This window comes from Protomyctophum parallelum (genome assembly GCF_964188405.1).
Source record: "Protomyctophum parallelum genome assembly, chromosome: 2".
Lineage (NCBI taxonomy): Eukaryota > Metazoa > Chordata > Actinopteri > Myctophiformes > Myctophidae > Protomyctophum > Protomyctophum parallelum.
In genome coordinates, this window is record NC_139699.1 from 45,338,464 (window position 1) to 45,365,942 (window position 27,479).

The 27,479-nt window shown below is 42.5% G+C and overlaps 2 protein-coding genes across 2 annotated transcripts; both read right to left on the bottom strand.

Moving 5' to 3' along the window:
* Positions 1-225: 225 nt before the first annotated feature.
* On the bottom strand, positions 226-13,454 carry ccsapb (centriole, cilia and spindle-associated protein b). Its single transcript, XM_083790524.1, has 5 exons — positions 13,237-13,454; positions 12,567-12,847; positions 9,506-9,577; positions 4,108-4,331; positions 226-481 (listed from the first exon to the last, which is right to left on the bottom strand). The coding sequence occupies exons 1-5, from the start codon at positions 13,332-13,334 to the stop codon at positions 296-298; spliced, it is 861 nt and encodes a 286-aa protein (XP_083646650.1). The 5' UTR covers positions 13,335-13,454; the 3' UTR covers positions 226-295.
* Positions 13,455-17,748: 4,294 nt separating this feature from the next.
* LOC310878325 (actin, alpha skeletal muscle A) lies at positions 17,749-23,261 on the bottom strand. The gene is made up of 7 exons (XM_083792604.1): positions 23,138-23,261; positions 21,639-21,775; positions 20,485-20,809; positions 19,916-20,077; positions 19,144-19,335; positions 18,837-19,018; positions 17,749-18,245 (listed from the first exon to the last, which is right to left on the bottom strand). Exons 2-7 carry the CDS (start codon positions 21,765-21,767, stop codon positions 18,102-18,104), a joined length of 1,134 nt encoding a protein of 377 aa, XP_083648730.1. The 5' UTR covers positions 21,768-21,775; positions 23,138-23,261; the 3' UTR covers positions 17,749-18,101.
* Positions 23,262-27,479: the final 4,218 nt, after the last annotated feature.

The following is a 27,479-nucleotide window of genomic DNA, read 5'->3' on the forward strand; positions in this document are numbered from 1 at the left end:
CAACCGGTGGAAAAGGGGCCAGTGTGTGAGAGTGCCAAGGACCAAAATGGAAACGAGCTGTAACCTTGTTTGCGTTATCCTGTTGATGTTTTGATAAATGGTGGCTCAGACATACGTTTGATTTCATGAACAATGAAGATAAACCATACTTGCCCTGATGAAAACTCCTTTGTGAGTCGAAACATGTTGGCGTTTTAACCTTATTAATAAAGTACCTAACCCCATTTTTTATACTTTTTCTTTTTTTGAGTGCTCGGATCGCCGCCTTTTCTTCAAAGATATCAATGTGTTTATCCTATCGGGAAGAAGAGGAGAAGCATCTCATGTACTCGGTGAGCCATGGGTTGAACTCAGGTTGAGACAGTATAGTTTTGGTCTCTGCCAGATCGGCAGATTTGGATTTTCGGCGCTCGGCACGCCGAGCCTGGATCTGTCGCTCCACCTCTCGTCTGGTTTTAGCTCGGATCGCCGACTCATGGATCTGTCAAAGGAATGAGACAACACCATCACACGTGCACACACAGTTTTTAGATCTTAACAACTATCTGTCAAATGAGAAGAAAAAAGAAAAGAACGCACATCCTCCGTTTCTTGGTGCTGAGACAAACTGCAAACACAGAATCGTGAAAAAAAACCCAGGGGGAATTGATTTGAAAAATATCCTCAGGTCAGAATGAAAACTGTCAGGATGTAGAAGACATTTTTAGAATCTGATCTCAGGTCAGGTTAATAACGGCTCCCTTTAACGATGACTAGGATCTAGTAGGGGGTTCAGGTCAGGTCAGGGGGACAGGTGACTCTGACTCAGTGCATAAATGACACCTGTAGGTGACACCTGTAAATATACCTGTAGGTTTATAAGAACCGATTGTACATTCTGATCTTGTGATACATATAATATTTTCAGCCAGATTAGATATAGATTTGGTGTAGCAGAAAATAGTATAGAATAGTATATTTGTCCCTGGTGGACACAAGAACATAATATTGGAACAAAACAGCACAGATGGCAATAGAATGACTTCTGGTCAATTAAAGAGACAGGCTGACACAGAAAAACAGAGACATCTCAGGGTGAGCTGGAGGCTGACTAGTGTGTGTTGAACTCGAACCAGATAATTGCAACTCTCCTGACTCCATCTCACCTGGAGACGCGTATATCTTTTCTACGTCCGAGCATAGACATGGTAACGCCCCACCTGCCTCCGATTGGCCTACCGACACTGCCGGCCTTACCAGAGTTTCCTCCGAGGTGGAAGATACATGCTGACTGTATAGTCTGCCGCGAGGTTACTCCGTGGAGGGAAATAAATACGATAAAAAGTACGATATAATACAAGAGAATGACAGCTTGGCACGCGCGACAGTAACTTTTGTAGAAGAGGCAAACTAATGTTGTTTATGCCGTTGGCCTGTTTATTTGTGTATTATGTGTAAAATTGAAACTTTATCTTTTTTAGTATAATAGTATTAGTTTACTATAATTAGATTAATACACGATAATCAACACTAACACTTTATTTTAGAACACAGCCAAATCAAATCATAGTACATAGGCCTATACGTGTTCAATCAATTATTCAATCAAAGCAAACGGCACAAACAATATTAGTTTGCCTCTTCTACAAAAATTAAAGTTACAAGTTACTGTCGTGTGTTGCCATTCTCTTGTACTTGTATTATTTCCCACCACGGAGTACCCTTGCATCTCGGAGGACAGGCCAGACGGGCAGTGTCGGTAGGCCAATCAGAGGCAGGCGGGGCGTTACCATGGCTATGCTCGGACGTAGAATAGATTCACGCGCTGGAGACAGTGTCACCTTATCCTTCTCTAAGATGGTGGTAAATGGTGCATTTATATAGCGCCTTTATCCAAGGCGCTTTAGATTGTGCATTACATTCACCCATTCACACACACATTCATACACCGATGGCAGCGGAAACCATGCAAGGCACCAACTAGCACATCGGGAGCAATTAGGGGTTCAGCGTCTTGCTCAAGGACACTTCGACAGTAACTCTGGGGGAGCCCGGGTTCGAACTGGCAACCTTACGGTTACCATCCAGGCACTCTACCCCTGAGCCACCGCCGCCCCTGGTGCAGCCGGGCTTTCCACACAGCTAGATCAGGCACTATTTTTGCATGAGTCGTGTGAAGTATAAAATAGGTCTAAGTGATTAATTGATATACAAAATAAATCAAAACCAAAATATTACGTTTTCAGGAAGAAAAAAACCCTCATTACTGCCTCAAAGTCGGTATAATACAATATCAGATACTTGAATACAAAATCCAGCTCAAGTTTGAGTTAGGCTTTTATTGCCTTTATTGAGAGTTGGCTTTGTACGACGCTTATAGGCCCTCATTTATCAATCGAGTGTAAAATCTGCCACAGATTCGAGTGCAGGTTTCGTAGTACACCCACATCGCCACGGCATTTATAAAGTGATCGCAAACAGCTGATCCTTCCTTAATTTCGTTCTGACGTTAATAAATGTGATGGCTGAAATCTATCTGGCACGCCCTTAGCACGCCCTATGAAATCAAGCCTCGCCCTCGTTTTTGCGACTGAACACATGAAATACGACCTGTGGGAACCATGGAAAAAAGATTTCTCCCGTGCCTTGCTGCCCGCCTCACACACACACACACACACACACACACACACACACACACACACACACACACACACACACCCCCCCCCCCCCAACTGGTGTCTTGGTGTCTTGTTAAATAAATAAAGAACGAACACCTGCATGAATTAAATAAAGTTGTAGGCCTACCCTGTCTGTTTCCCTCTCACCTCGCTTGCCTTGCTGTCATGTCCACGCACGCACGCACCTACATGACACGTACAACGTCGTACATCGACATCGCATCGCCATGAATGGAATTAGTTGTAGGCTGGCCTATATACATTTTACCCATTTGTGCGCAGTGCACGGCGAAGGCGTGATACTGCGCACTGCTGTGATATTAAACTCAGTGATGCCTGCATGAGAGATAGGCTATCATGTCGTCAAGGCAGTCATAATCAACGTTTATGTAGTGATTTGATCATTGATGAACGAATCATAAACATATGGATGAAGGCTTGCTTGCATGTGTGCTGGTACGTGTTGGCAACGCACGCCACTGTCCCGTCCTCCCGAACCCCGGAAATGATCTCGCTTTTATCTGAACTGTCAAAACTGTCAAAACCTGTCTAAGCACTTATTTAAATGGTGAATGATTAAGCCCCTTACGCCTATAGCATGCTAGTACTTACTACAAATAGGCAAGCTGTATGCTTGTCATTGTCACTTGGAAATAAAGGCGTGCAGTCCATTTATGCCTTTTTTAAAATAATATCATAATCACATATGCCGCATCACCGCATGCGCTCCAAAATCATCTCACAAGTGCGCTCGCATAACAAGGCCAGTAAAGCACTGTTTGATTAAGCACAAACTAATACATTGTAAACATGTTATATTGTTTTTAATTGCGCGATTTTAATTACTTGTAAAGTTGGAAATCTCTCTTTTGTTTTTTACATACACAACATACCGTTTTATATTAACATTTTAGGAGTGAAAACATATGTTTAAATGCCTGTGACAGCCTCTCAGCTGGTCAAACAATGCTGCTCCGCTGTTCTACGACAGAAAAACAGGTGAGGACAAAACGTACGCCAGCTCCCGAGCAGACGTGGGTTTTGAACGTTGTCACGTTCAATTTCAAGCTTTGCCGGAAATGTCGGTAATTCCGGCGTGCGCCCATATTTTGGCGTACGCACGGTTGATAAATGAGGGCCATAAGGTTTTGAAATGTCTATGGGAAAAATGCATTGGGAACTATTTCCTGGGCCTGGCGTCGTCATGAAAGGGGGCGGGACTGCGACGCTCTATTGGTCTGTATCCTAAAAAAAACGGGGTCGTATTATAATCAGGGACTAGAGACTATTTGACATTCAATGTTCTTTTTCCCCCCACAAATGAGTCTTGAAAAATGGGTCATCTTATAAATCAGAGTCATCACAATACGCTATGTGGCATGCGCCTGGACCACTGGGCCCAGCGGCAGCCCCCAGGAGGTTTTTTAACCATTATTAAGAGAACATTTACCTCCTTGGTGGAGGCCGCGGGGCAAACGTTGTGCGTTTTCCTGCCAGCCATCTCTGCCTGCTGCTCTCCTGAGCCGTACAGAGCGAACGGATGCCGGTTCTCTTTGGTGTCCTCTCTGGGCTTCTGTAGGGCCGAGGCGGGCCTGACCCGCGAGGCGCCGAGGCACGATTGACGGGGTTTGGAGGCTTTCGCGTGCTGCACATGAGAACCCACAGGTGGTTTGTCTGGGGAATGGGATTATAGCAAGAAGGATACAAGCCTCATTATAACACACAACACAAGGAGATTTAACCACCTAAAAACCCTAAATACTTCTTTTACCAGGGTTCCCCCCCCCCCCATGGGTCTATACTCTGTCCCCTCCTTTTACTGGTCATCACCATATCCCTTTGCCAAAAAACAGATCAGACAGATCTACAGGCTCTGTTATGGAATGTATAGAATGCCAATCTGTTCAAAAACCATTTCTGCAGTGTTGGGTCAGCTACATGTAGCTTAAAACCCATTTTGGGCAGGAACACCTTTTGGTGTTTTAAACATTGTTATAATTTAGCTATTGAGAAATAGCAGATCTACAAGCTCATAGCACACCACTCGGTGGCACGCCATGTACCAAAACAAAACATCCAATTGACACTATAGGCTGAAAGAATGCAACTGCAGTAATTCTGCCCCAACACTGCAGCAAAAACAGCCGATCTACAAGCATAAATTACAACCGACAAGTGTAGGCATGACAATGACATTAAATTGTGGAAAAAAGGGGGTAAAATAAATGGTTACTCAACGAAAATAAAAAGTACTCGTATCGGTACTCTGTATCGGCGAGTACTAAATCTGGCATCGGGACAACTCTATGAATCATAAATAATAATAGGCCTATTAATTAACTTTAATAGACATATTGCTTACTCCACTATTCGAGCTTCAATTCTTACTGGAAAAAAACCAAACCCACATCAAATAAATAATTAAATAACTAAAAGGAATAATTAAAACCAGTGTTGGGCAGGTTAAACTACATGTAGGTGAGCCAACACTGAATTTCTATTGCATCTAAGTACATTTGGACTGTAGAGTGCTCAAGTTCATAGCAGGGGGTTCACAAGCTGCTGTTGTTGTTGCCATTAGGGTCTATGCAACGCAATGTGCATGATGACCTTGTAGATCTGTTCTATAGAGCACCGAAGTCTGATGTCACTTTCAGTAGAGGGCGCCAATACACAGGTTCATGTATTTTTTTATTTGCAGTGAAATCTCCATAGGGCGATTTTAGGTCGCTTCGTATAAGAACTGCGTTTGAAAAATAAACTGACCACCTCTGCCTTTCTGTCAGGGGAGTGGCTGTGCGTCGTTAATGATGTCCATTCATATTTGATACAGCCAGTTTCTGGAGAAAATGGAATTAATGTGGCCGCAAAAGCCTTGAAACTACATATGAAGACAATGACGCTGCTAATATACGTCACGCCCAGCTGTCAACACATTGCGTTCCTGAGATTCCTCGTTGACGTAAGCTCAGCTGGTGGTGACTCGACTTGTACCAACCACAAAACATTAAATATCAATAAAATAAAAATAAAATAAACAAATTAACATTCAGTTTCTGTTGTGCGACGGGCAGATGCAGCCACCCGCCTACCCGGAAATGTAGTCTCTGGGTTATTTGATTCGTTTCTAACGCTTATTTTGTTGCTCTTTGGGTATATTTGTACATTTCCAACTTCAGTCGATGCTCCATATCCATATGAGTGAAAAGGCCGGGGTGATCGGTTTATTTTTCAAACACAGTTCTTATAGACCGATTCCGTAGCGGGTCTCATGGTCGCAGCCTACGTATTTCCTGTAGGCGGACTCGACATAGCTGCGGGAGTAAAACCCTCACCAGGCGCACCTCTTCCACTACAGTGAACGGCAGAGTGACTGATGTTAGTTTGCCTCAAACTTTACTCCTTTACCTGCTTTTTTACTAACACTAACATTACAAAGATGCCCAGAACATCGAGATGAACCTGTGTAGTTTATGGCTGCTCCAACAGTAGTGGTAACATAAAAAATAAAAATAAACGGAATGTCAAAATATCCACCGTGGATGCTGAGACCAGAGCCATTGAGTAATGGTTGAGACAAAGCAGTGAAGGGTCCTGAAAGATACATAATTTCAGTCTTACCCAATACCCAATCTTTCTGTTTTATGAACACAAGGCTGCTGTATTTTATACCTCATACTAAGCATTTAAAGTATGAGGTATAAAGTACAGCAGCCTTGTGTTAATAAAACAGAAATATTGGGTATTGGGTAAGACTTGCGTTATGTATCTTTCACTGCTTTGTCTCAACCATTACTCAATGGCTCTGGTCTCCGCCACCGCGGTGGATATTAGACATTCCGTTTTTTTTTTTTTTTTATGTTGCCACTACTGTTGGAGCAGCCATAAACTACACAGGTTCATCTCGATGTTCTGGGCATCTTTGTAATGTTAGTGTTAGTAAAAAAGCAGGTAAAGGAGTAAAGTTTGAGGCAAACTAACATCAGTCACTCTGCCGTTCACTGTAGTGGAAGAGGTGCGCCTGGTGAGGGTTTTACCCCCGCAGCTACGTCGAGTCCGCCTACAGGAAATACGTAGGCTGCGACCATGAGACCCGCTACGGAATCGGTCTATATGAGGCGATCTAAAATCCCCCTATGGAGATTACAATGCAAATAAAAAGTACACGAACGTGTGGACTGACGCCCTCTACCGACAGTGACGTCAGGACTTCGGTGCTCTATTGTGACATGCAGCACATCTGTGCTTGACATTATGGAGTAGTCTTGCATGTCCAGGTGATCAGAGATCTCGGCCTACCCATACAATCTGTGATATCCAAATTCAATGGAGTTGCTAGAACATCAGCGAGAATGGCAGGATTTTGCAATGCTGTTATTATTAGTTTTACTCATCATATTTTACATGCGGAAAATAACAAATCTACAAGCTCACAAGACGTTGCAACTCATTGTGTCGTCACATTTTCACTGAAGATATTTATTAGTCGCGGGTGCTGGCGGCGTGTTTCCTCCTCCACGTCATCAGTGCCCATACCCGAGGCGGGGTTGGCTAAAGGGCCTTTCTGTGTGGAGTTTGCATGTTCTCCCCGTGTCCCCTAGGGTAGGTACCCTCACAAAAAACATGCAGTAATCCTGGTCTCTAAACTGCCTCCCCCTGGCCAGCCGGGGCGCCTGATGGAGGGGAAAGGAACTGGTTGGAATAACGTGTTCCTTCCACGCGCTACGTCCAACCAGGGAAACTCCCCCCTGTCAGGTGTAAAGGAGCAACTTGGACACTCAGGCATGAAGGAAGCATGAGTTCAAGTCCGTTGCTCTCCCCAGGTTGGCGGAGGGTGTGTAGAGCCCAGGATCACATTAGATAATTGACACAGGGGTGAAAAATGGGTTACAAAATTGTGGGATAAATATTATAAGGTTAAAAAAGATATTTATTAGTGCTGTGCAAAAACTAGAGGTGGCCTAGTATACCTGTAGAACCCTTGGGGACTCTGGTCAACAAAGCAAGACCTAAGTGGTAGAGATGCTCCGATAATCGGCCAGCGATCGGTGATATCGGCCGATATTCACTCTGATCGGTAATCGGCATTTACCCCGTTTGTGATCGGCAAATTTAACCTATCTGGAGAAACTGATCTTTTACACCATTTAAGACGTTGGTATAAATGTCAATCAGATATATAGTATAACATCATTTTGCATATTTGTGACAGGCCTAAACATTCTCTCCTTCCTCCCCACACACAGGAACAGTTTTGACGTGGGTTTTGACCTATAATCATTTTGGAAATTTGCAACATTTCACAAGATCAATATCGGACCTATCGGTATCGGCCGATCTTGAGAAAAACAATCAGTGATCGGTCCCAAAAAACCTGATAGGAGCATCCCTACTAAGTGGTTAAACTTTATTTAACCTGGTTAAAATACTCTTTGAGATTAAAATCTATTTTCCAACAGAACTGACCAAGAGGCAGCAATGCCACATTACTACAACAATATAGACAAACAATACATACAAGTAAGACGCGCAAACGCGTGAAGCGAACGCAGCTCGTGTGTGTGTGGTTGTGTGTGTGTGTGTGTGTGTGTGTGTGTGTGCTACAGCTGCGCCCTGTGTGTGTGTGTGCTACAGCTGCGCCCTCTGGTGGCGGGCGGGTGGTGTAACAGCGGGACAGACACACAGACAGACAGACGTTCAGCCCTTGCTGTCATAGTAAGTGGCTCACTGCGTTCGCAATAATACACTCTGCAGTGCACACAAGTGATCACAATATCCAGTTAAAAGTGCAAAACAGGATCAGGAGCCAAGCTTTTTTTTGTTTTTACGAACAACTTGCAACAACTTTAAGGGCCTTGTGAATTTTATCGTTGAATAATTGAAAGTGTCTTAACTGGCTGTATCACAGTGTGGTACAGCAACATGACTGCTCAGGATTGCAATAGTCTGCAGAGGACTGTTAAAACAGCAGCTAAAAAGCACTACCTAGTCTCCACAAGATCTACTCCACTCGCTGGAAGAAAAAAAAGACATCAGTCATCCCACCCATAGCCTGTCCCAACTACTCCCTTCCAAAAACCGCTACCAGAGTATCAAACAGCTGACCTTGCGCTGTAATGCACTTTATTTTGTTTGCGTCTTGTATACACTAGTGTATATTTGTATTTAAGACAGAGTGCTCGGAGCACAATGAATTCCATTGTATTTATACATATGACAAATAAACCTGAACCAACATTTTTAGAGTGTCCCGTGTCGAAATCTTATGCCTTTTTGTCCTCATCTGTACTGCAATTGCTGTACCTTACCTGTATTGATTTGTATGGTTATCATTTGTAGGCTTAGTTGTTTCTTTGCCATTCTGATATTTATTGCTTCGCAGTTAAATATTTATTTTCCTGCACCATTGTTTCAGACCACCCTAGACTCTATTTCCATATTTATTGGTTCTACAAATGGCCTTAGTGCCTTAATATTTTTTTCTACTTTACTATGCTCTACAAACGTTGTACGTTAGCTTTTGTCAGTAGATGTGGGGGGGGGGGGGTCATTTGACTACTCTGATTACCTTCATTGCAAAGACAGCTTGTCGACCTGTATATAAAACACGCCTACAGTACTTTGTTTGAATACTCATTCCTGATGACCACCGGAGTGGTCGAAACGTTGATTTCTGATTTCCTAAAAAACTACTGGGAGCTTAAAGAACGGTGTGCAGACTTCCTACCTTCTTTCTGTTATGTATATTTTTCGTCCTGCACCCGTCAACATTTTTGAGATGTGCGTGCTTCCCGTTTGGATGTTCTCCCGTGTCGAAAGCGTCACACATTATAATGACTATGACTTACCTGGAGTTTTACTTCCTCTACTGCTACTTTTCTGCTCTGCATTCTCAACTCCCGCTGCTGCACTCTGGCCACCTGAAGACAACAAAACAAGAGAGGAGAACGTGATTTCGGCTGACAAGTAGAGTACTAGAATGTCACTGTGCGTGTATGCCATGTTCCCACAGCTGCGGTCTTAAATGCACGGGACGACAAAAACCTGCTAGGAACATCATCACACTGAGCCCATTTTCATGTACCTGTCCCTGTACTGAAGCAACGACCATGTATAAAACATGCATAATATATTGTAGTTTAAAATAAAATGACATAGGGCCCCATTTTCACCAGTGCTATACCCCTTATCCCTAAACTTCTTTGCCTCCCTAAACTTCTTTGCCTTTTTTACTATATTGAAATAGCCAATGTAACTGTACAAGCTCACAACGTGTCGATGTAGATCGGCTAAAGGCTCATACATAGTCTGGATTTTCGGTGGTGGGGTGACCACCGAACTACAACATGACGTCACGAGCCGCAAAGCAAACCACCGCCACCGCTCCAGCCCTTCTCTCTGTTTTTACTCACCACCGCTCAACGTTATTTACTATGAATAGGCCTTCAGTTGAAGAATTCTTTTATGTTTTCAAAAGTTTAGGGATAAAAGGGCATAGCATGGCAAAAATAGGGCCCATAGCGTCTCATACAGAATTGACAAATGTACTATAGGTTTGAGCACAGAGCACTTAAAATGAAATTAAAACAAATGTTAAAATGACAAGGCGGTGATCCGAGCACTCAAAAAGTAAAAAATGAGGAGAGGGTGGATTTAAAAATAGATAGATTTTATAAATAAAGTACTGTACTATCTATTTTTATCCACCCTCTCATTTTTTACTCGTCTTGTCTTTAGTATTCCAGACAGTCCCACTGATCTTTGAAGCACCAGCCTAGCCTACTTTTCACTATTATCTCCATCGCGCACCTGATTGATCTTCTTTTTTAGATGAGATGAGATATTATCCCCGCAGGGGAATTGATACGTTACAGCAGCATAATGTAAAATGTAAAAATAAACAACAGACAGACAGAAAAACACATTGGACACAACAAGACCAAAGACTTCAGACACAGGACCAAGCATTGGGGCGGGGGGAAGTTCTTATGTGTTGTATAGTCTGATGGCGGTTGGCAGAAACCTATCGAAATTCCAACAAATGGCAAAAGACACGGCGAAGCTGCCTTTACCTATGATGTGGAACTCTCTTCCTCTCCATATCAGACTGGCAACCTCAGTTGATGACTTTAAGAGGCGGCTAGTAAAAACCCATTACTATGACCTCGCTTTTAACTGATTCTGTTTCCTTCATGATTCCTTATCTTTAATTTTTTTTTTTCAACGAACTGACCAGATTTGAAGCCATTACCTTTGTTTTTACCCTTGTTCAATTTTTTGCATTTATGTGAATTTCTTTTTACTTTTATGTAAAGCATTTTGAACTACACTTGTGTCTGAAAGGTGCTCTATAAATAAAGATTATTATTATTATTATACCGCTCTGTGTTCATTCTCTATGCCATTGACTATTTTATTTATGAGAAAAATAAAGGGAAGCTCTGCACACTCAGATCTGCGCACAATCATCAATGCATTTACCGGTATTTAGCAAGCTTTCGGTCTACTGACCTTCTTCAGGCGTCAGTAGACCGAAAGCTTGCTAAATAAATACATTGATTGTGCGCAGATCTGAGTGTGCGGAGCTTCCCTTTATTTTTCTCATGTTCCCTTTGTGGCTTTCAGCGGATGATTGCGGTGGTTTTTTACATTTTTGACTTTATTTTTTATCAAATGATGAAGCCATGTACAGTAATATTTTGAATGCTTCAATTGATGTACATTTTACCGTGTACCATTTACGTTGTAGCTGCATTTGAAAAATTATTAATGCTTTTACTTCTTCAATGGATCAATAACATGATATGCCTATATGATTCTGAAATGGCCATTCTGCATGATGAGTAATTTTACTCTAGCTACTATTTTGATGCTAATACAAAGTATTTTAACCTGTGGTATTGCTACTTTTACTAGAGCAAAATCTGAGTACTTCTACCACAACTTGGCAATTCAAATTTGTCGGGTAATATAATAATACATTATTATACTGTATAATACTGTACAGTACACTTTCCCTAAAAGCCAAAATGGAAACAAGAACTTTTTTGTGCTGTCCTTTTAGTCTAATGTCTGACTGTACAACGTGCCGTTTACATTTCTGAATAATAAAGCATTCAATCAAATCCAATAAAAAATAAAATAAACTACTGTCTTTGTATGATCAGTTATAGTAATGGGAGATTAATTGGCAAACCCATCGGTATCGGCCGATTATAGTTGTTTTTAGATTAATCGATTAATCGGTCTGTCTTTACTGATAAACAAGCCCAAAGTAACAGCTTGGACAGATCTACAAGCTCACAATATTAAATATAAAAGGTATTAAAGTTAAATCTAACTTGCAGTGCAGACACCCTGTTACATGTATATTTCAGAATGGACAAAATTATTATATATTTTTTAAATACAGAATGAGATCATATCGACATAGGTAATATCGGTTATCGGCCATAACAGCAATTATATATCCGATATCGATATCAACATGACGTCACGATATCGAAAATAAACTTAACCCATTCTGGGCGGGAACCCCTTTTGGTGTTTTAAGCATTATGTTATACTTGAGCTATTGAAAAATAGCAGATCTACAAGCTACGAGCTTGTAGATCTGCTATGAAAAAACGTGAAAATGTGGTGCAAAACTTTTAATATATATTCTTTCAGGGCCAACGTTCTTAACTCAAATATTTGCTTCAGGAACTACATATTTTGAGATGGGGGGGTCCGTGGCCAATTACAGATAATTCTGAGGGTCCTTGACATGGAAAAGGTTGAGCACCACTGACATAGAAACATAGGGTTTTTCAGAAACCTGGATTTAGAAGACATTCTTTTAGAATCAGCCTCAGGTCTAAATGGGTTTTTTTCCAGGGTTTTTTTATCTGTCTTTTTATGATCAGTTACCATTCACGGCAGAAGCATGGAGACCGGCACCACCATCCTCCTCCTCTTCCTCTGGAAGGCTGATCTTCGGTACCAGTACCATCATGGTTCCAGCTGGACCTCCTCCACCACCACCACCACCACACTGGTTGTCCTCCTGCTGCTCCATTGTCCCATTGTCCTCATTCTCCCTCAGCGGGTCCACTTGGTTCCGTGTATGAGGAGGACTTTTATCCGAGTCCGTGTCGGAACCGCTCCAGAACCAGGGGTGGTGCGAGTGTTCCAGCATTCTGCGGCTCAGCCTGTAGTATACCAGCAGTGTGGCCAGATATTGTGAGAGAAATAAACAAGCAACCAGGTTTTATGAAAACAAGCCCAAAAGCAGCAACTACCAGATATATTAACTGGAATATATATATTTTTTAACTACACAAATCTTGTATGGGGTCCCCCCCAGCACAAAATATTTCCAGATTGTGTGTGAGAAACACCAATTTAAAAAACACTAGGGGGAGGCATTACACTTTAAAAACAAGCCCATAAAACCCCACAACAAATACTGTCTTACAAGTAGCCTTGGATCGGGGTTTTTTTTTAATCGATTTTACACCTATGATAGATAGTCATTATCCAATGATAATTTACAAGCAACTGTACAGGAAAACAAGTGAAGACATGGATTAACACTGGCCTGTAGTGTAGCAGCTCCTCGTAGCATCGGCTGTACGTCTCCCACTTTGGATCTTTGAACTTCTTCATGTACTCCGTCCGAATCCTCCTGGTCACCATTGTTTTTACTCAACCGTAACGTGTCTTCTTCTTTATTGAAATAAAGAGATGTATTTTATACAGGTTATTTTAACGACAAACGCAAAGCAAATCCGTTCACAACAACACTTCCCCAAACAAACCCCACCCCGCAGGACAGACATTTAAACCAAAATCTCAGCCGAATTCAACCAATAGCGCGGCGAGGAGCCGAGCTGAGGACACGCCCCTCTGGCTGCGACAAAGCTGCTGTCGCCAGTGTCGCGAGGGGGGGGAGGGTAGCAGATTTACAAACTCACAACGCGTCGCGCTGCTACGCTTCGTGAGCTTGTAGATCTGCTATTTCGATAGACGCCATAGCCCAGAACGACTATCTTCTTAACTTTAATCAATGAGGGTTTTATGAAAGTAAACGATGCCGTTGCAGTAAGAAGAGATCTCTCAGATAACATTTATTAGCTATGTTGTGCAGTTCTGTCTCTGTGATGTATGTTTTTAGAACGTAAATAACGTTTTCTATTTACGTAATATATTTTCTTAACTCTAGAAAATGAAGACGATGAATACACATTTAATGGTGATGTAGCCTATTCATCAACTAATTCATTTTATTAGCTAAATTAATTATCTTAAATGTATCATATCTAGATTATAAATTGGCGTTTGAGCTGTAGCCTACTGTAGTAGGATTCAGGATGCAATGATGAGAAGAGATTTATATTCATATTAGGCATTTTTTATTATATTTTTTATTTTTTGTACAAAAGAGCGCTGCCTAGCAACAAAGTAGTAGCCTAATAATAGGACTACTACTAGTAGTAGTAAGTATAGTCATTCCGGGCTATGGGATCTAGAAGCCTTCTCCTTTTGAGGACTGGGGAATGTGGGGATGAACGGCTCAACTCAATTCACGTTGCATATTGCAGTTCCGGTCTAAACAGCATACGGAAACGTTCTGTGTGCGTGCATGTGTGTGTGGGTGCAAATGACCGGATGCAGTAGGTGGGGTCTAGACAGGATCTGAGCACTGAGCAGTAAAACAGAAGCCAGGCTAAGCCTGACGCTGCCTGAGTGGCGCGAGGTGACTTGTCCGTGTTATGTTGGCAGGTTGACAGCAACCTAACTGACTGACGCAGGAACGATTGGGTTTATTCTGCCTTCCACAAAGAAAATGTCTAACATAGGAGACATTTTATTTACTTTACTTTCTGTTAAAATTGTACTGCAATAAACGAACAAATTAGGTTTAACCATTGTAGAAGCTGGTAATATCACATCAGGCACTATACCTATTCAAATGAATGTGTTTGTTTCCTTTATGTTTATTTACAGAGGTCCTCAATCTAACTCGCGTTGACGCGTTAATTTTATAATTTATTTTTGGCAGTTGCAAGAAATGTCAACAGAAATTCTGATAGCCTTAGCCGATGTTGAAACGATGTTCATCATTTGGTGCAGTGGGCTAGTAGTACAGGCTACGAAAATAATACTTACACGTTACACCAGCTCGGAAGTAAACGGCGACTGTCTTCTTAGCTCCGCCCGCTTAAGGACGTAGGCGCCAGGCGGCAGTATGTTTTATAAAAGCCCAACACACCCTCAACAGGTGGCTTGCAGCCTTGCACAGACAGAGGTCTAGAGATGCGAGGAATGCCGCTCGATGCATCTCTTACATAATTGAAAAATCAGACTACTATATTAACAGGAAGAAGATGTGTGTTTTATTATGTACTTTACAATGGCACATATCAGCACCTCACAGTTAGCCTATCTGGCTGAGAGGTTCTTCTTGGCCATTAACCCCGCACCTGAAAAATATCTTGCACCATGCAGGGCCTCCTAGTTTGTATTTTATTTTTAAGTTCAACTTTTCAAACGTTTTCTAAAACGTTTTGGAAAATAGCAAGCTCACAATTAAAGTTTCGAATTGGAGATTATAGGCTACTTTTGAATAGTATAGATGTGGTTAAACTGTTGCCGGGGACCCCCTGAAGCTCCTTTTGTGATCCCTATAGGGGGCCACCACAGATCCCATGATACCCACATCGAGAACCACTGCTTTTCAGTAGATCACACAGCCTATATTCACTTCCATTAATTGAACTAAATATTCTTTCAAGGATATCCAATTGCCTAATAGCCTGTATAGGCCGGCCTATACTGTTAATTAATGTTAGTGCTATAGGTTCTCATAATCTTCAAGTATAGGAGCACAGGCATATATTTGCCAATAATATAGAATATAAGATTAGATAGATTGATCAGTTGCTTTAATGTCTGGGAGAAAATTAGTATATGCCTATCTATCAGAGTGACAAGGTCGCATGCTGCACGCAATCATAAAGTTCAATTGCATGTGATGTTGTTTTCATATTCAAAACCAAGATAGGGTCTATATAGGGCCTACTGTACCCAAGCTGCCTCTCAACATGGTCTACATCCAATTGAGGCTATTTCATGAATTTAGTGGTGTATGCCACTTGTGGCAGCGGTGGCCGAACGGTTTGCGGAGCGGTCTTGATATCGGAAGGTCGCTAGTTCGTATCCCCGGACCGGCACGTTAAAATTACCACCGCTGAAGTGCCCTTGGACAAGGCATTGAACCTCTACCATGAAATGTTCTATGAGCAGGGCCTGGCTGTAAACAAGTTCTTAAGCTTAGTCCAGTTACCCTGGGTAAACATATACCTTTACCAGAGGTTCCCAGCCACTGGTACTAGTACTGCTGGTGGTACTTGAGCCCCCCTCTGGTGGTACACAGAGTAGTCGCCCAGAAAAGGAGAAAAAAGACAAAAGTGGAATGAAATATTTATATTACTACAGGTAGTTCTTCTGACCAAGCTATATGGGTTGAAATATAGGCTCTCCAGCTGTGCTGAAATGAGCATGACAGCACACCTAAGCGTTAATATAGAAGTTTTATTTTATAGAATAGAAGAGTTTTGTCAGAGCAGCAGCATTATTGGCTTAGGAATGGAACAAATAGGGCAGGTATACACTCCTGTATTTTAACATCAGTTATTATGGTGGTAGGTGTTATGTTATGATATGATCTATGATATGATCTGATTGCCCATGCTGTGTACGTGAATACAAATGTACTAGATATGTATTGTGTACTGCCTGAACTGTAACATACTTTATAGTTAGCTCCTGGAGTGGAGACATTTAGACAGCAAGGTCAGCGTGCTGCAGGCAGCTAGATTGTTATGTCTAGGTAGTGATGTCATTAGGACATGAGGATCCAAAAGCTATATGTTCTGTATGTATGTAATAAACTTTGTGAACGTCTTAGTGTGATACTGTCTGGTGTCATGTTATTGTTCTCCCGGGCCCATCCGTCTGTCCGCCGCCGGACCAAGGAATGATTCAACCGGGTCGTCACACGCCACCCAGCCTACACACACAAGACCGGTCTGTCAGAACCAGACGAGGGTCCAGTACTTAGGATATACAACAATGGAACAAATAGGGCAGGTATACACTCCTGTATTTTAACATCAGTTATTATGGTGGTAGGCCTACTTGGAGAGTCAAATATTTTCTGAGGTGGTATACTTCAGTGCAACTCCACAGCCAGGCCAATCACAGGCCATGTCCTGCATGCATATAAGGTAAGGCTGAGGTGTCCCCGCAGTGACACTGACATGGGGTCTGGTTTTGTCTAAAGATGGTCTGGCGGCGGGTTGGGTTGTATAGTAGGGGGTCCCGGGGCTGAATGTAGCCGGGCAGGGCAGGCAGGCATGGAGGGAGCTCAACGGGGATTCAGAGCCGGGTGTCGGGTGTCGAGTGCTACTGAGCCGGACGGTTCCAAAGTAGACCTATGCGTTGTTGCTGCCGGGGCACATTCCAGGCAAGTCAAGCTTCAACTGTTGGGGGGGGGGGGGGGCTGATGGGTCCGTGTCGCCTTTCACTGCAGGGTCTCGCAGTCGCGTGCACCCACCCGGGAGAAGGAGGCCAGCAGCTGAAGGAAGGGGGCGGGGGTCTTCTTCAGACCCTTCTCGGACCCCTCGGCCGGGTGCATGCATGGGCCAGAAAGAGGCGACCATTCACATCCCCATGGCTATCAACCTCTCCTGACATTTCCCTATAAGATCTCGTTTTGTCTGGGTTGAGTCAGGATAGAAATGTATAGGCCTATCTCACTGTGAGAAGTGACTCAGTCACTCTATTTCCCGGCCTATAGGTGATGGTGGTTTTAAATTGATCTTGGCATTATAATTATTCCCCCCCAGAGACAGTTAATGTCTCTCCTCAGCTCATACTTATCATGGTTGGTTTGTGGCTGGCTAATGTCTATATTTGACTCTTCAGGTGACATTTAGACTGTTATGCTAAGGATGGCCACCAAGGGTCACCTTTTGACCAAGAGACATTCCTTGAGGTATCTAATGCTTGTTTCCCCCAAGTCTATTATAGAGACAAGACCAGGATGGAAAAATACCAAATAATGGACTTTAATAAATTATTAATAGTCATGTATATACACTTACATTCACATGTGTTGGGCTACATGTTGTTATTGAACTTTTTTTATTAACTTTTTTGGGGTTTGGATGCATGGTTCAAGGGTTGGTATTCACAGCTTGTTCTCACGTGCAACACAGACAACATGGTAGCAATATTACAAATATGCAGATATTAAAAATGCATATGTCAAAGGCATGAAGTCCATTGACAAGCAGTTGTCGCTGTGCCACAGCAAAGGTCGTCCTCCGTAGGGAATCTCCAAGTCGATAGTTGGTGGTTGGGGTTTGGAGATGATGGGTAGAGGTGAAGAAAGTGTATTTAGAAGCACTTCCTGTGGACGATGCTGGGACCTGCCTCATCGTATTCCTGCTTGCTGATCCACATCTGCTGGAAGGTGGACAGGGAAGCCAGGATGGAGCCACCGATCCAGACAGAGTATTTCCTCTCTGGGGGAGCAATGATCTGGAGAGGAGGAGGAGGAGGGAGAACATGGATCAGTGACATGGATCATACAGCAAAACACCATGTGTCCATAATGGCACACCTTGAAGGTCTATATGGCAGTCCTTTAGTCTAATTCAAGTGGATCTCAAACACGTTCATCCCCAGAGTTTGGGTGCGGAGTCTGCGGACCCCCATTTGAAAATATAATTCCATGCGAGGGACCCCCATAAGAGAACATTTTTTCCACGAATATAGCAGATCAACAAGCCCACATCTGCTATTTTCAAGCTGAAAAATAAATAAAATAGGGCTTAATTGTTCCTCATTTAGCTTGGTAACCAATCAAGGACCCCCGGGGGACCCTAAACCCCACTCTCAAATCTAGTTTCAAAATGCAATGTTTTTCATAAAGTTAACAATTATCCTATATTATTATTATTATTATTATTATTATTATTATTATTATTATTATTATTATTATTATTATTATTATTATTATTATTATTATTATTATTATTATTGTTATTATTATTGTTGTTATTATTTCGTTTCTGTATTTCTTCTATATGAGTCAGACCACTATGAGAAGCGCATGGTTGTATTATGTACCTTGATCTTCATGGTAGATGGGGCCAGGGCAGTGATTTCCTTCTGCATCCTGTCAGCGATACCAGGGTACATGGTGGTACCACCGGACAGCACATTGTTGGCGTACAGATCCTTACGGATGTCAATGTCGCACTTCATGATGCTGTTGTAAGCGGTCTCATGGATACCAGCAGATTCCATTCCTGGTCAGGTGAGAAGATGAAGAGATAATTGAGTAAGACTAACTAAGCATTATGCAAGCATTCAGTAAAATGTTCTTTTTCATTTTAAAAATGTGTTATATTCGGATAAATTTGTTGTTTCGTACCAATGAAGGAAGGCTGGAAGAGGGTCTCGGGGCAACGGAACCTCTCGTTTCCGATGGTGATGACCTGACCGTCGGGAAGCTCGTAGCTCTTCTCCAGAGAGGAGGAGGAGGCGGCGGTTGCCATCTCGTTCTCGAAGTCCAGAGCCACATAGCACAGCTTCTCCTTGATGTCGCGCACGATCTCACGCTCGGCTGTATGGAGACAAGTTGGCGTTCAAGTTAGACAAGTTCAGCGACTGTGAAACTGTATGCTCCGTAGTACAACGGGGTCGCTTGCCAAAAAGACCGCGGCTATAGTCTATACAAGCTTGACAACGCGACACACTATATCTATACCGTGATGGAATATAAAATGGGGCTCTGAAACAAAAGGGTCGAATAGACACTTATGTAAAGATAAATGTCGATTAGGCTAATTCATTAATTAACTTAAAAACGATGCATGAAATTAGGCTATAGACCTAATACAGAAGTAGCCTTCTTGGACCATATTGTGGTTAAATGTTAAATATAGGCTAATAAAGGTGACAAATAACGTGTCTATGTTGTTATAGATCAATAGCCTATATTAATGATATGACTTGATTACTGCGCGCAAGACAAGTGCGCATATAGGCATGTTCTATATGTCTGCACAGTATGCCCGCAATAAACTGTTGCAGAGTGGTATAGCCTAGTTGATTCCAGCGTATTTGTTATTTGTCCAGTTTGATGTTTATACTGTTGTTGCTTTTATTTATTATTATTGTTATTATTGTTATTAGTCCCGTACCGGTGGTGACGAAAGAGTAGCCACGCTCGGTGAGGATCTTCATCAGGTAATCGGTCAAGTCGCGACCAGCCAGATCCAGACGCATGATTGCGTGGGGAAGAGCGTAACCCTCATAAACTGGGACGTTGTGGGTGACACCATCACCAGCATCCAGCACAATACCTGGAGAGAGGAAAGGAAGGCAAGGGTGGAATTACATCAGCGGCTCGGCCGGCGGCATCAGTACTGTGCGTAAAAGGTGTGCGTAAAATACATGTGTGATGAATCGTATAGCGCTAATGATTGAACAGCTATACCTTCTGTAATGGTACGGATTGTTACTATAAGCACTAATCTACTTTAATCGGTGCTTTGGTAACATGTAACACATATTTGCTGGCTAATAGTGAATATATTAGTGAGTTGATATGCGTTTATGTGATTGTGCTTTAAGTTTATATAGGTCCTCTGTGGGTAGTTTGTGTCTGTTCTTTTGTCAGTATAGTTGTAGTTTGCTATCGGTTGTTGTGTTGTTATTGTTGCTATTGTTGTTGTTGTTGTTGTTGCTTTTGTTGTGTGTCGGTTCTCACCAGTGGTACGACCGGAAGCGTACAGGGACAGGACAGCCTGGATGGCCACATACATGGCTGGGACGTTGAAGGTCTCAAACATGATCTGGGTCATCTTCTCCCTGTTGGCCTTGGGGTTAAGTGGGGCTTCAGTGAGCAGGGTGGGGTGCTCCTCGGGTGCCACGCGCAGCTCGTTGTAGAAGGTGTGATGCCAGATCTTCTCCATGTCGTCCCAGTTGGTGATGATGCCGTGCTCGATGGGGTACTTCAGAGTCAGGATACCTCTCTTGCTCTGAGCCTCGTCTCCTACGTAGGAGTCCTTCTGACCCATACCGACCATGACTCCCTGGATAGAGAAGAGAGGGGGTCAGTCGAGGCATGTACAACAATACAAAGCGGATAAAAGTGACCTTCTGGCCAGCTTAAAGTCTTTGCCGCGCGCAATGGTGGTGCGTTGCGTAATGCTGCCAAATACGCGCATGTCGGAAAGGACACGAACACGCTTGGCATGTCGTGTCGGCATTTAGGAGATCTAAAAATTGTGCGGCTGCCAACGTCTCACAAAGATCGTGACACGCAGGGTGTCAAAAGACCGTACATTACTGACAGACTGTAAAGTCATGGGTGTTTATTTAACTCCTAGAGTGTATCAATTTAACCAAATGGTTCAAAGTTAAATTAAGACTACAAGGATAGCTATTACTGTGCTCCTTGTAATGTTTCCTTGTGGAATAAGATACGGGAGGCCTGCATAGTGTATAGGCTATATATTCTAACAATAAACTGCATAGTTTCCAGAGAACTGCATGCAGGAGTCACTGAAATATTCGCCCCGTTACTTTGGAGCAACGTGCACGCATATAGACCTAATTTCGGTAAAACGAATATTAGTTTTAATACAGTTTAAAATTCAATGTCCCAGATATCCCGTTATAATATCATCCAACATAATTATGGTTGAAGTTATATATGGCTTTTATATTTTCCTTGGAGGAAGCAGTTGTTGTTTATAATGTTTACTAAAGTGCATGTTCTCTATTAGCCCCGCAATGTGTTCCCTCAGTCCCTACGCTCATTCTGTATAGCTCCGAGAAGCTACAGAATAAGCGAAGGGACCGAGGGAACACATTGGGGCTAGTTCTCTATACCATTGTTTCTTTTCATCCTTTGCTTACCTGATGACGGGGACGTCCAACGATGGAAGGGAAGACGGCCCTGGGGGCATCGTCTCCGGCGAAGCCAGCCTTCACAAGGCCGGAGCCGTTGTCGCACACAAGGGCGGTAGTCTCATCATCGTCACACATGTTGGCTTCTGGGTGAAAGAAGAGGTGGAATAAACAACGAGATCAGTCAGTGCACCTGTTGTCAGCGCTGCGTATAATGGCGGTGACATAAGTGACACTCAAAGATGATGATGATGATGATGACACCTCCACTTGCCCTATGTTGTTTGTTCTAACCTGTAGCCTATACTTTGACTTTACACCTGTCTCAAATACACTCGCGTTTACTTTTAGCTGGTATTAAAGCAATAATTAACATATTTAAATTGTTCAAATTAATCTCATCGTTGTCTAGGGTTTGTTTGGTGTGAATTAACCGCTGACAACATGCCGTTACGCATGGCAGTGGCCACTAGTCACACAACACCTGCAACGCTATATACACAAAAAAACACTCATTTGTTTTCCTTTGACAATATGAAATTGTAAACCTAAAAAACTACTTTATTACCTCGATCTGATCTGCCGAAGATTAAGCCTATAGGCCTACAGCTCAAATGATTCCAATGCTCGTCAAATGCCTATAATTGTATTGATTTGTTTATAAATGATTATGCAATGATAATAATAATAATAATAATAATAATAATAATAATGATATATTATAGAATAGTATAGCCTAAGTCTGCTATAGGAAAAGTTATTCTCGTTATATTAGAAATAAATATATAAAGTCTATTCATTATGGTAAAGTGATTATCTCTATATAGTGAAAATTGAGTCTGGTCTTTAGGCAATTAAGTTATTCTCTATATTAGAACGATACTAAGTCTGTTTCTATAGGTAAAGTTTACGCTGTCAGTTTGTTTTGCCTGAGGGCGCATGCATGGCGCCTCCCAACATCAGCATCTATAATAGTACTACACTGTCTGTCAGACCAATTAAGAGCACTGCGAACTCCTGAGTGTCATTGAACCCTGAAAGTAGTACAAATAACACATTGAACCACATGTTCCCATTTGCACACTCAGAGAGTGCACAAATGGACCCAAATGCGGACCCGTGGAACCCTGTACCCAAATCCATTTGGAACTCGCATGATGGTGCGCAAATGTAACCAAACGTTTGGTTACATTTGCGCACCACCTGAGTTCCAAAAAGCGCACAGCTATAGCACTCAGAGTTATACATGAACACTCAGCATTTCACAGTGTATCCTCCATGCAGAAAAAGAAGAGTTCCCGGTGTTATCCCCAGTGGTAACTGGTCCCAGATGAACTCCTATATCAGGCTAAACTTCAGACTCCAGACTCCGCTAGAAGTCTTCAGTTGGTTCCATAGTCTATATGCCTGGGTCTCCTCATGCAGCTTCAGAGGCAGCTTGCCTGGTCCTATCTGCTCCTATAGCTGTGGTGGGTCTCTGGACTGGTGGTCTCGTGCAGGTCTCTTACCTTAGGGGGGAGGTTGTTGCTCGGAGAGGAGAAAGACTGCTTGTTGAACCAGCTACGGTCCTCAGTAATTCGGCTCTGGCTTATATACCCGAACCTCTCACCATTCACTGGCCATCATCCCGGCCCTCAAGCCATATTAGGCCGTTGACAGGTCGGGGGGGATGTCGTGCGTGGGAGGGGGGGCGGGGGGAGACGGAAGAGGGTCGAAGACAGAGGGGGAGCGTCGCTGCATGCGCGCTCCCGACCCCACGGTTTCCAGGAGAGAGAGGGAGAGAGAGAGTAGACGAGCGCGCGCCATATATGGAACTGTCGCTTTGACCTCCCCACTCCCTGCGCACCTCGGCGGTGTCCCCCCTCCAGGGCCGTATATGGAGCTTTGTACCGAGGAGGGTGGTAGATTTGGTGCGTAACGGGCCCACATCGAGCCTCAAACCAGGGAGAATGCTGCCCTCGTCGTTCGGTTCCCATGCATACAACCGCACTGATTGACGTGCGTAAAGTTTTCATTAGTTAGAAAGTAACACATGCAGGCAGGTACTTTCATAAATATAGCAATGCAGGAAGTAAAATGTCATTTCAGGAACACATTTCTTCGTGCACATGATTATGAAAGCAAATGTATTTAGAAATAAATAATTTCATCACGTGATTTAATTGAATTAATTCAAGTCGCAAATGGCACTAATAAGTTAAAAGGCCACAAAGGAAAAGCCACAAAAAAACCACAGACTATTGTATATATTTTAAAATTGCAATATTGGATGTAAAATATAGATTACAATAGCCTATACAATTCCTTGCACTTTTGCCAAACGGTTGCAAAAATATATTTTACCATGGGCATTTTGTATAGAATGTCTTTTATTTATGAACTAATCAATGGCTTTGTTTATTATGCGTTACAGTTAATCCTGGTATGCTGGTATTTGTCTTTCCAATGAATTAATGCAAGTGAAACATTATTATTATTATTATTATTATTATAGTAATCGTGTCATGTATGAATAAGGAAGAAAAAATAAACCATTAAAAGAAAGCAGGCCAACTACTGAAACTGTATCTGCAGCGGGATTAAATTTAGGTGCGTGTGTGTGTGTGTGTGTGTGTGTGTGTGTGTGTGTGTGTGTGTGTGTGTGTGTGTGTGTGTGTGTGTGTGTGTGTGTGTGTGTGTGTGCGCGCGCGCGCTTGTGTGTGTGTGTGTTCCTGAGAGAGAGAGAGAGAGAGAGAGAGAGAGAGAGAGAGTGAGAGAGATTGAGAGAGAGGGGCAGACAGGCAGAGACAAAGACGGAAATACAGCATGTCTAACAGCATATGTTTGTGTGTGTGTGTGTGTGTGTGTGTGTGTGTGTGTGTGTGTGTGTGTGTGTTGGCTCCTAACTTGGGGTGTGAGGAGTGAGAAGGGTGAGGGAGGTGCAAGGCAGCTCAGAATAAACTCCAAGGAAGTGACGATGACACATGTTCACAGAGAGAGAGAGAGAGATGGGGGGGCGGGGGGGTTGGGGGGACGACGACACAGACAGAGGAACAGAGAGACAGAGGTGTTGGACCATGTGACATATGGGGCAATAATGACACAACATGCAAATTCATGTTTTCTATACAGGGGCAAAACAAGAGTGAGAGAGAGAGAGAGACAGGTGACAAATATCAGCAAAGTAAAAGTGCTATTATCAACAACTTTGCAAATCAACAGCAAAAGTTACTCAAATCCCCGCGTCACAATTCTTGGGTTCAGCCAAATTAGCTGATCTATATGCATGCCCACGACATGCTGTGTTGCCACCTGTTGTGACTCTGAGCTTGTAGATTGGCCATTTTTGGAGAAGAGATCTGTGTGGAATGGAAAAAGGAGGGGGCCTAATATAGAGCTCATGGGGTCTCCTGTCGACTGGCTAGAGGGTAAAAATGGACCCATAATTCCATGTTTACAATCAAATTGACATTTTGCGGTGCAAATGGTTGACCTTGGATATAAAGACGGGATACACTGGCTACATATTGAGAGAGAAACATGAAAGAAGTTGAGACAATGTGTAGAAAGCAAGAAAGAAAAAGCTGCGAAAATCAGTGCAAAGAACAAAAACAAAACAACAATTATCAGAAATAAAATGAATGAAAAACATTGTTGTTAAGAACTGTATATATTGAGGGTATATGCGCATGCATAAAGTGAGTGGCAAATCGAGTGGCAAAGTGAGTTTAATGTCGTTTAACGTTGTTTAATGCAATCAGATAGGACTTTTCTGTTTGGATGTATGGGCTGTCGAGGCCAGAAAGTAGTTTTTTGCCACTCAGTATAGGTGTTCCAGAATAACTTCCGGGTATGATGATAATCAGCCATGTGTGCATATACGACTCACATACTGTGAGATGCTCGGTATCAATTAATCCATTCAATTAAAGTTATGCATGCATATAATGAATGGCCTTAAGGAGTTTTCAAACATGCAGGAGGAGGCAAATGAAGAAGTGATGCTAACATGACCCACATTCATTTTATACTGTAGAAAATCAGCCAGGAATCAATTCCTGTCCTAGAGGGACATTTAACGTGGCTTTGATTGATTGATCGGATACTTTATTAACAGTTTGCAAAAGGTACAGAGGTACAATTATACTATATACTAATGCTAAAAGGATAACACAAAAAGCCCTGAGGGCTTGGTTCCATTGTGGGCCTGCGTATTTAATTCATCAAGCCATTATAAATACATAAACAATAGGCCAACCATACAAGAGATCATCAAAACCAGGAGTGTTTACATTTGCAAATTGCAGACATGTGCTCTTTTGTGGTGGTTTTGAAGGTTAAGGGTATAGGATTTAATTCTCAAACATCAAATAACAAACAAATTAAATAGGTGGAATCATGTGTTACAAGTTGGGTTGACTGGTGACTGAGCCAGTTAGTGCACTGAGCGCGAGTTCGAATCCGACTCCCGCCATGTCTCCCTTCCTTCTCTCTGACCTCTGTAACCTGTATCTGTATACAATCTAATCTATTCTTTTTTATTATTGATAGTACACAGTAGACAGAGTGAGAGGAAACAGGGAGAGAGAGATACGGGGAGTGACAAGGTCGTCAGACTCGGGAATCGAACCTGCTACACTCTGTCCACTCTATGTATGTTTTTGATTTTTCAAAATAAATTACAATCAAATTAAAAATGTTCTATAGATTATAGATATAAAGAAAACTGGTGCAGGGACCTATGGTATAAACCTAAGTTGCGAACCTACTGTCTTATAAAGGACAGATACACCGTAGAAAGTAGGCCTATAATTTAAACAAAAGACAACGATCTCTCTGTGCACAAATACGGTCATGAACATTACCATTAGCATGGAGCCCGGCAGGTTTAATGCCACTCCAGAAGAAGAGAGATACTGCTTGTTCTGTGAACTTGTTTTATTGACCTAAATATGATGACTTAAGGGAAATTATGGTTAACAAGATCCTAGATTTAAATGATTATGACAATGAAATGGAGATATGTTTTGCTAAAGGGACTTTTGGTTGTGGCAGATTTTATTTGTCAAGCTTGGGAGAGAAGACAGAGTACTCTGTATAACTCTGGGCTGTAATGAAATGTATTATGAATATACTGTAATGTAGACATGCTGTAAACGCAAAGGAAAGGAAAGGTACTATGTTTACCCAGGGTAACTGGACTAAGCTCAATAACTTGTTTACAGCCAGGCCCTGCTCATACTGTAATGTAGACATGCTGTAAACGCAAATGTGAAAGGGCGTCTTATAAACCCATGAGGGTAATAGGGCACAATGTGTGCAGGACACGGAAATAATCAATCAATCAATCAATCAATCAATCAATCAATCAATGAAATGTAACCCCATTTTGGGCAGGAACCCCTTTTGGTGTTAGCATTATGTTATGCTATTAGCTATTGAAAAATCGCAGATCTACAAGCTCATAGCACGCCACCGAGTGGCGCGCTATGAGCTTGTAGATCTGCGATCTACGAGCTTGGAAATGAAAGGAAAGGTACTATGTTCACCCAGGGTAACTGGACTAAGCTCAAGAACTTGTTTACAGCCAGGCCCTGCTCATAGAACATTTCATGGTAGGGGTTCAATGCCTTGTCCAAGGGCACTTCAGCGGTGCTAATCTTAACGTGCCGGTCCGGGGATACGAACTAGCGACCTTCCGATATCAAGACCGCTCCGCAAACCGTTCGGCCACCGCTGCCTCCAGGTCTGCTATTTTTGAAGAATCGGAGAACCACTGACATAGAAATATAGCTCTTTCAGAAAACTGTCAGGATGTAGAAGACATTTTTTTAATCTGATCTCAGGTCAAAATGGGGTTAATCGCTATAT

What these genes read in the sequence shown, in the direction of transcription:
- ccsapb (XM_083790524.1), bottom strand. Translation starts at nt 13,334, where the DNA reads ATGGTGACCAGGAGGATTCGGACGGAGTACATGAAGAAGTTCAAAGAT. An exon ending in GAGGAGCTGCTACACTACAG is followed by an intron (nt 12,848 to 13,236) that starts GCCAGTGTTAAT and finishes GGTATACTACAG; the next exon opens with GCTGAGCCGCAGAATGCTGG. An exon ending in CCGCGGCCTCCACCAAGGAG is followed by an intron (nt 482 to 4,107) that starts GTAAATGTTCTC and finishes TTCCTTTGACAG; the next exon opens with ATCCATGAGTCGGCGATCCG.
- LOC310878325 (XM_083792604.1), bottom strand. Translation starts at nt 21,767, where the DNA reads ATGTGTGACGATGATGAGACTACCGCCCTTGTGTGCGACAACGGCTCC. An exon ending in CGCTTCCGGTCGTACCACTG is followed by an intron (nt 20,078 to 20,484) that starts GTGAGAACCGAC and finishes TCCTCTCTCCAG; the next exon opens with GTATTGTGCTGGATGCTGGT. An exon ending in CTACTCTTTCGTCACCACCG is followed by an intron (nt 19,336 to 19,915) that starts GTACGGGACTAA and finishes GTCTCCATACAG; the next exon opens with CCGAGCGTGAGATCGTGCGC.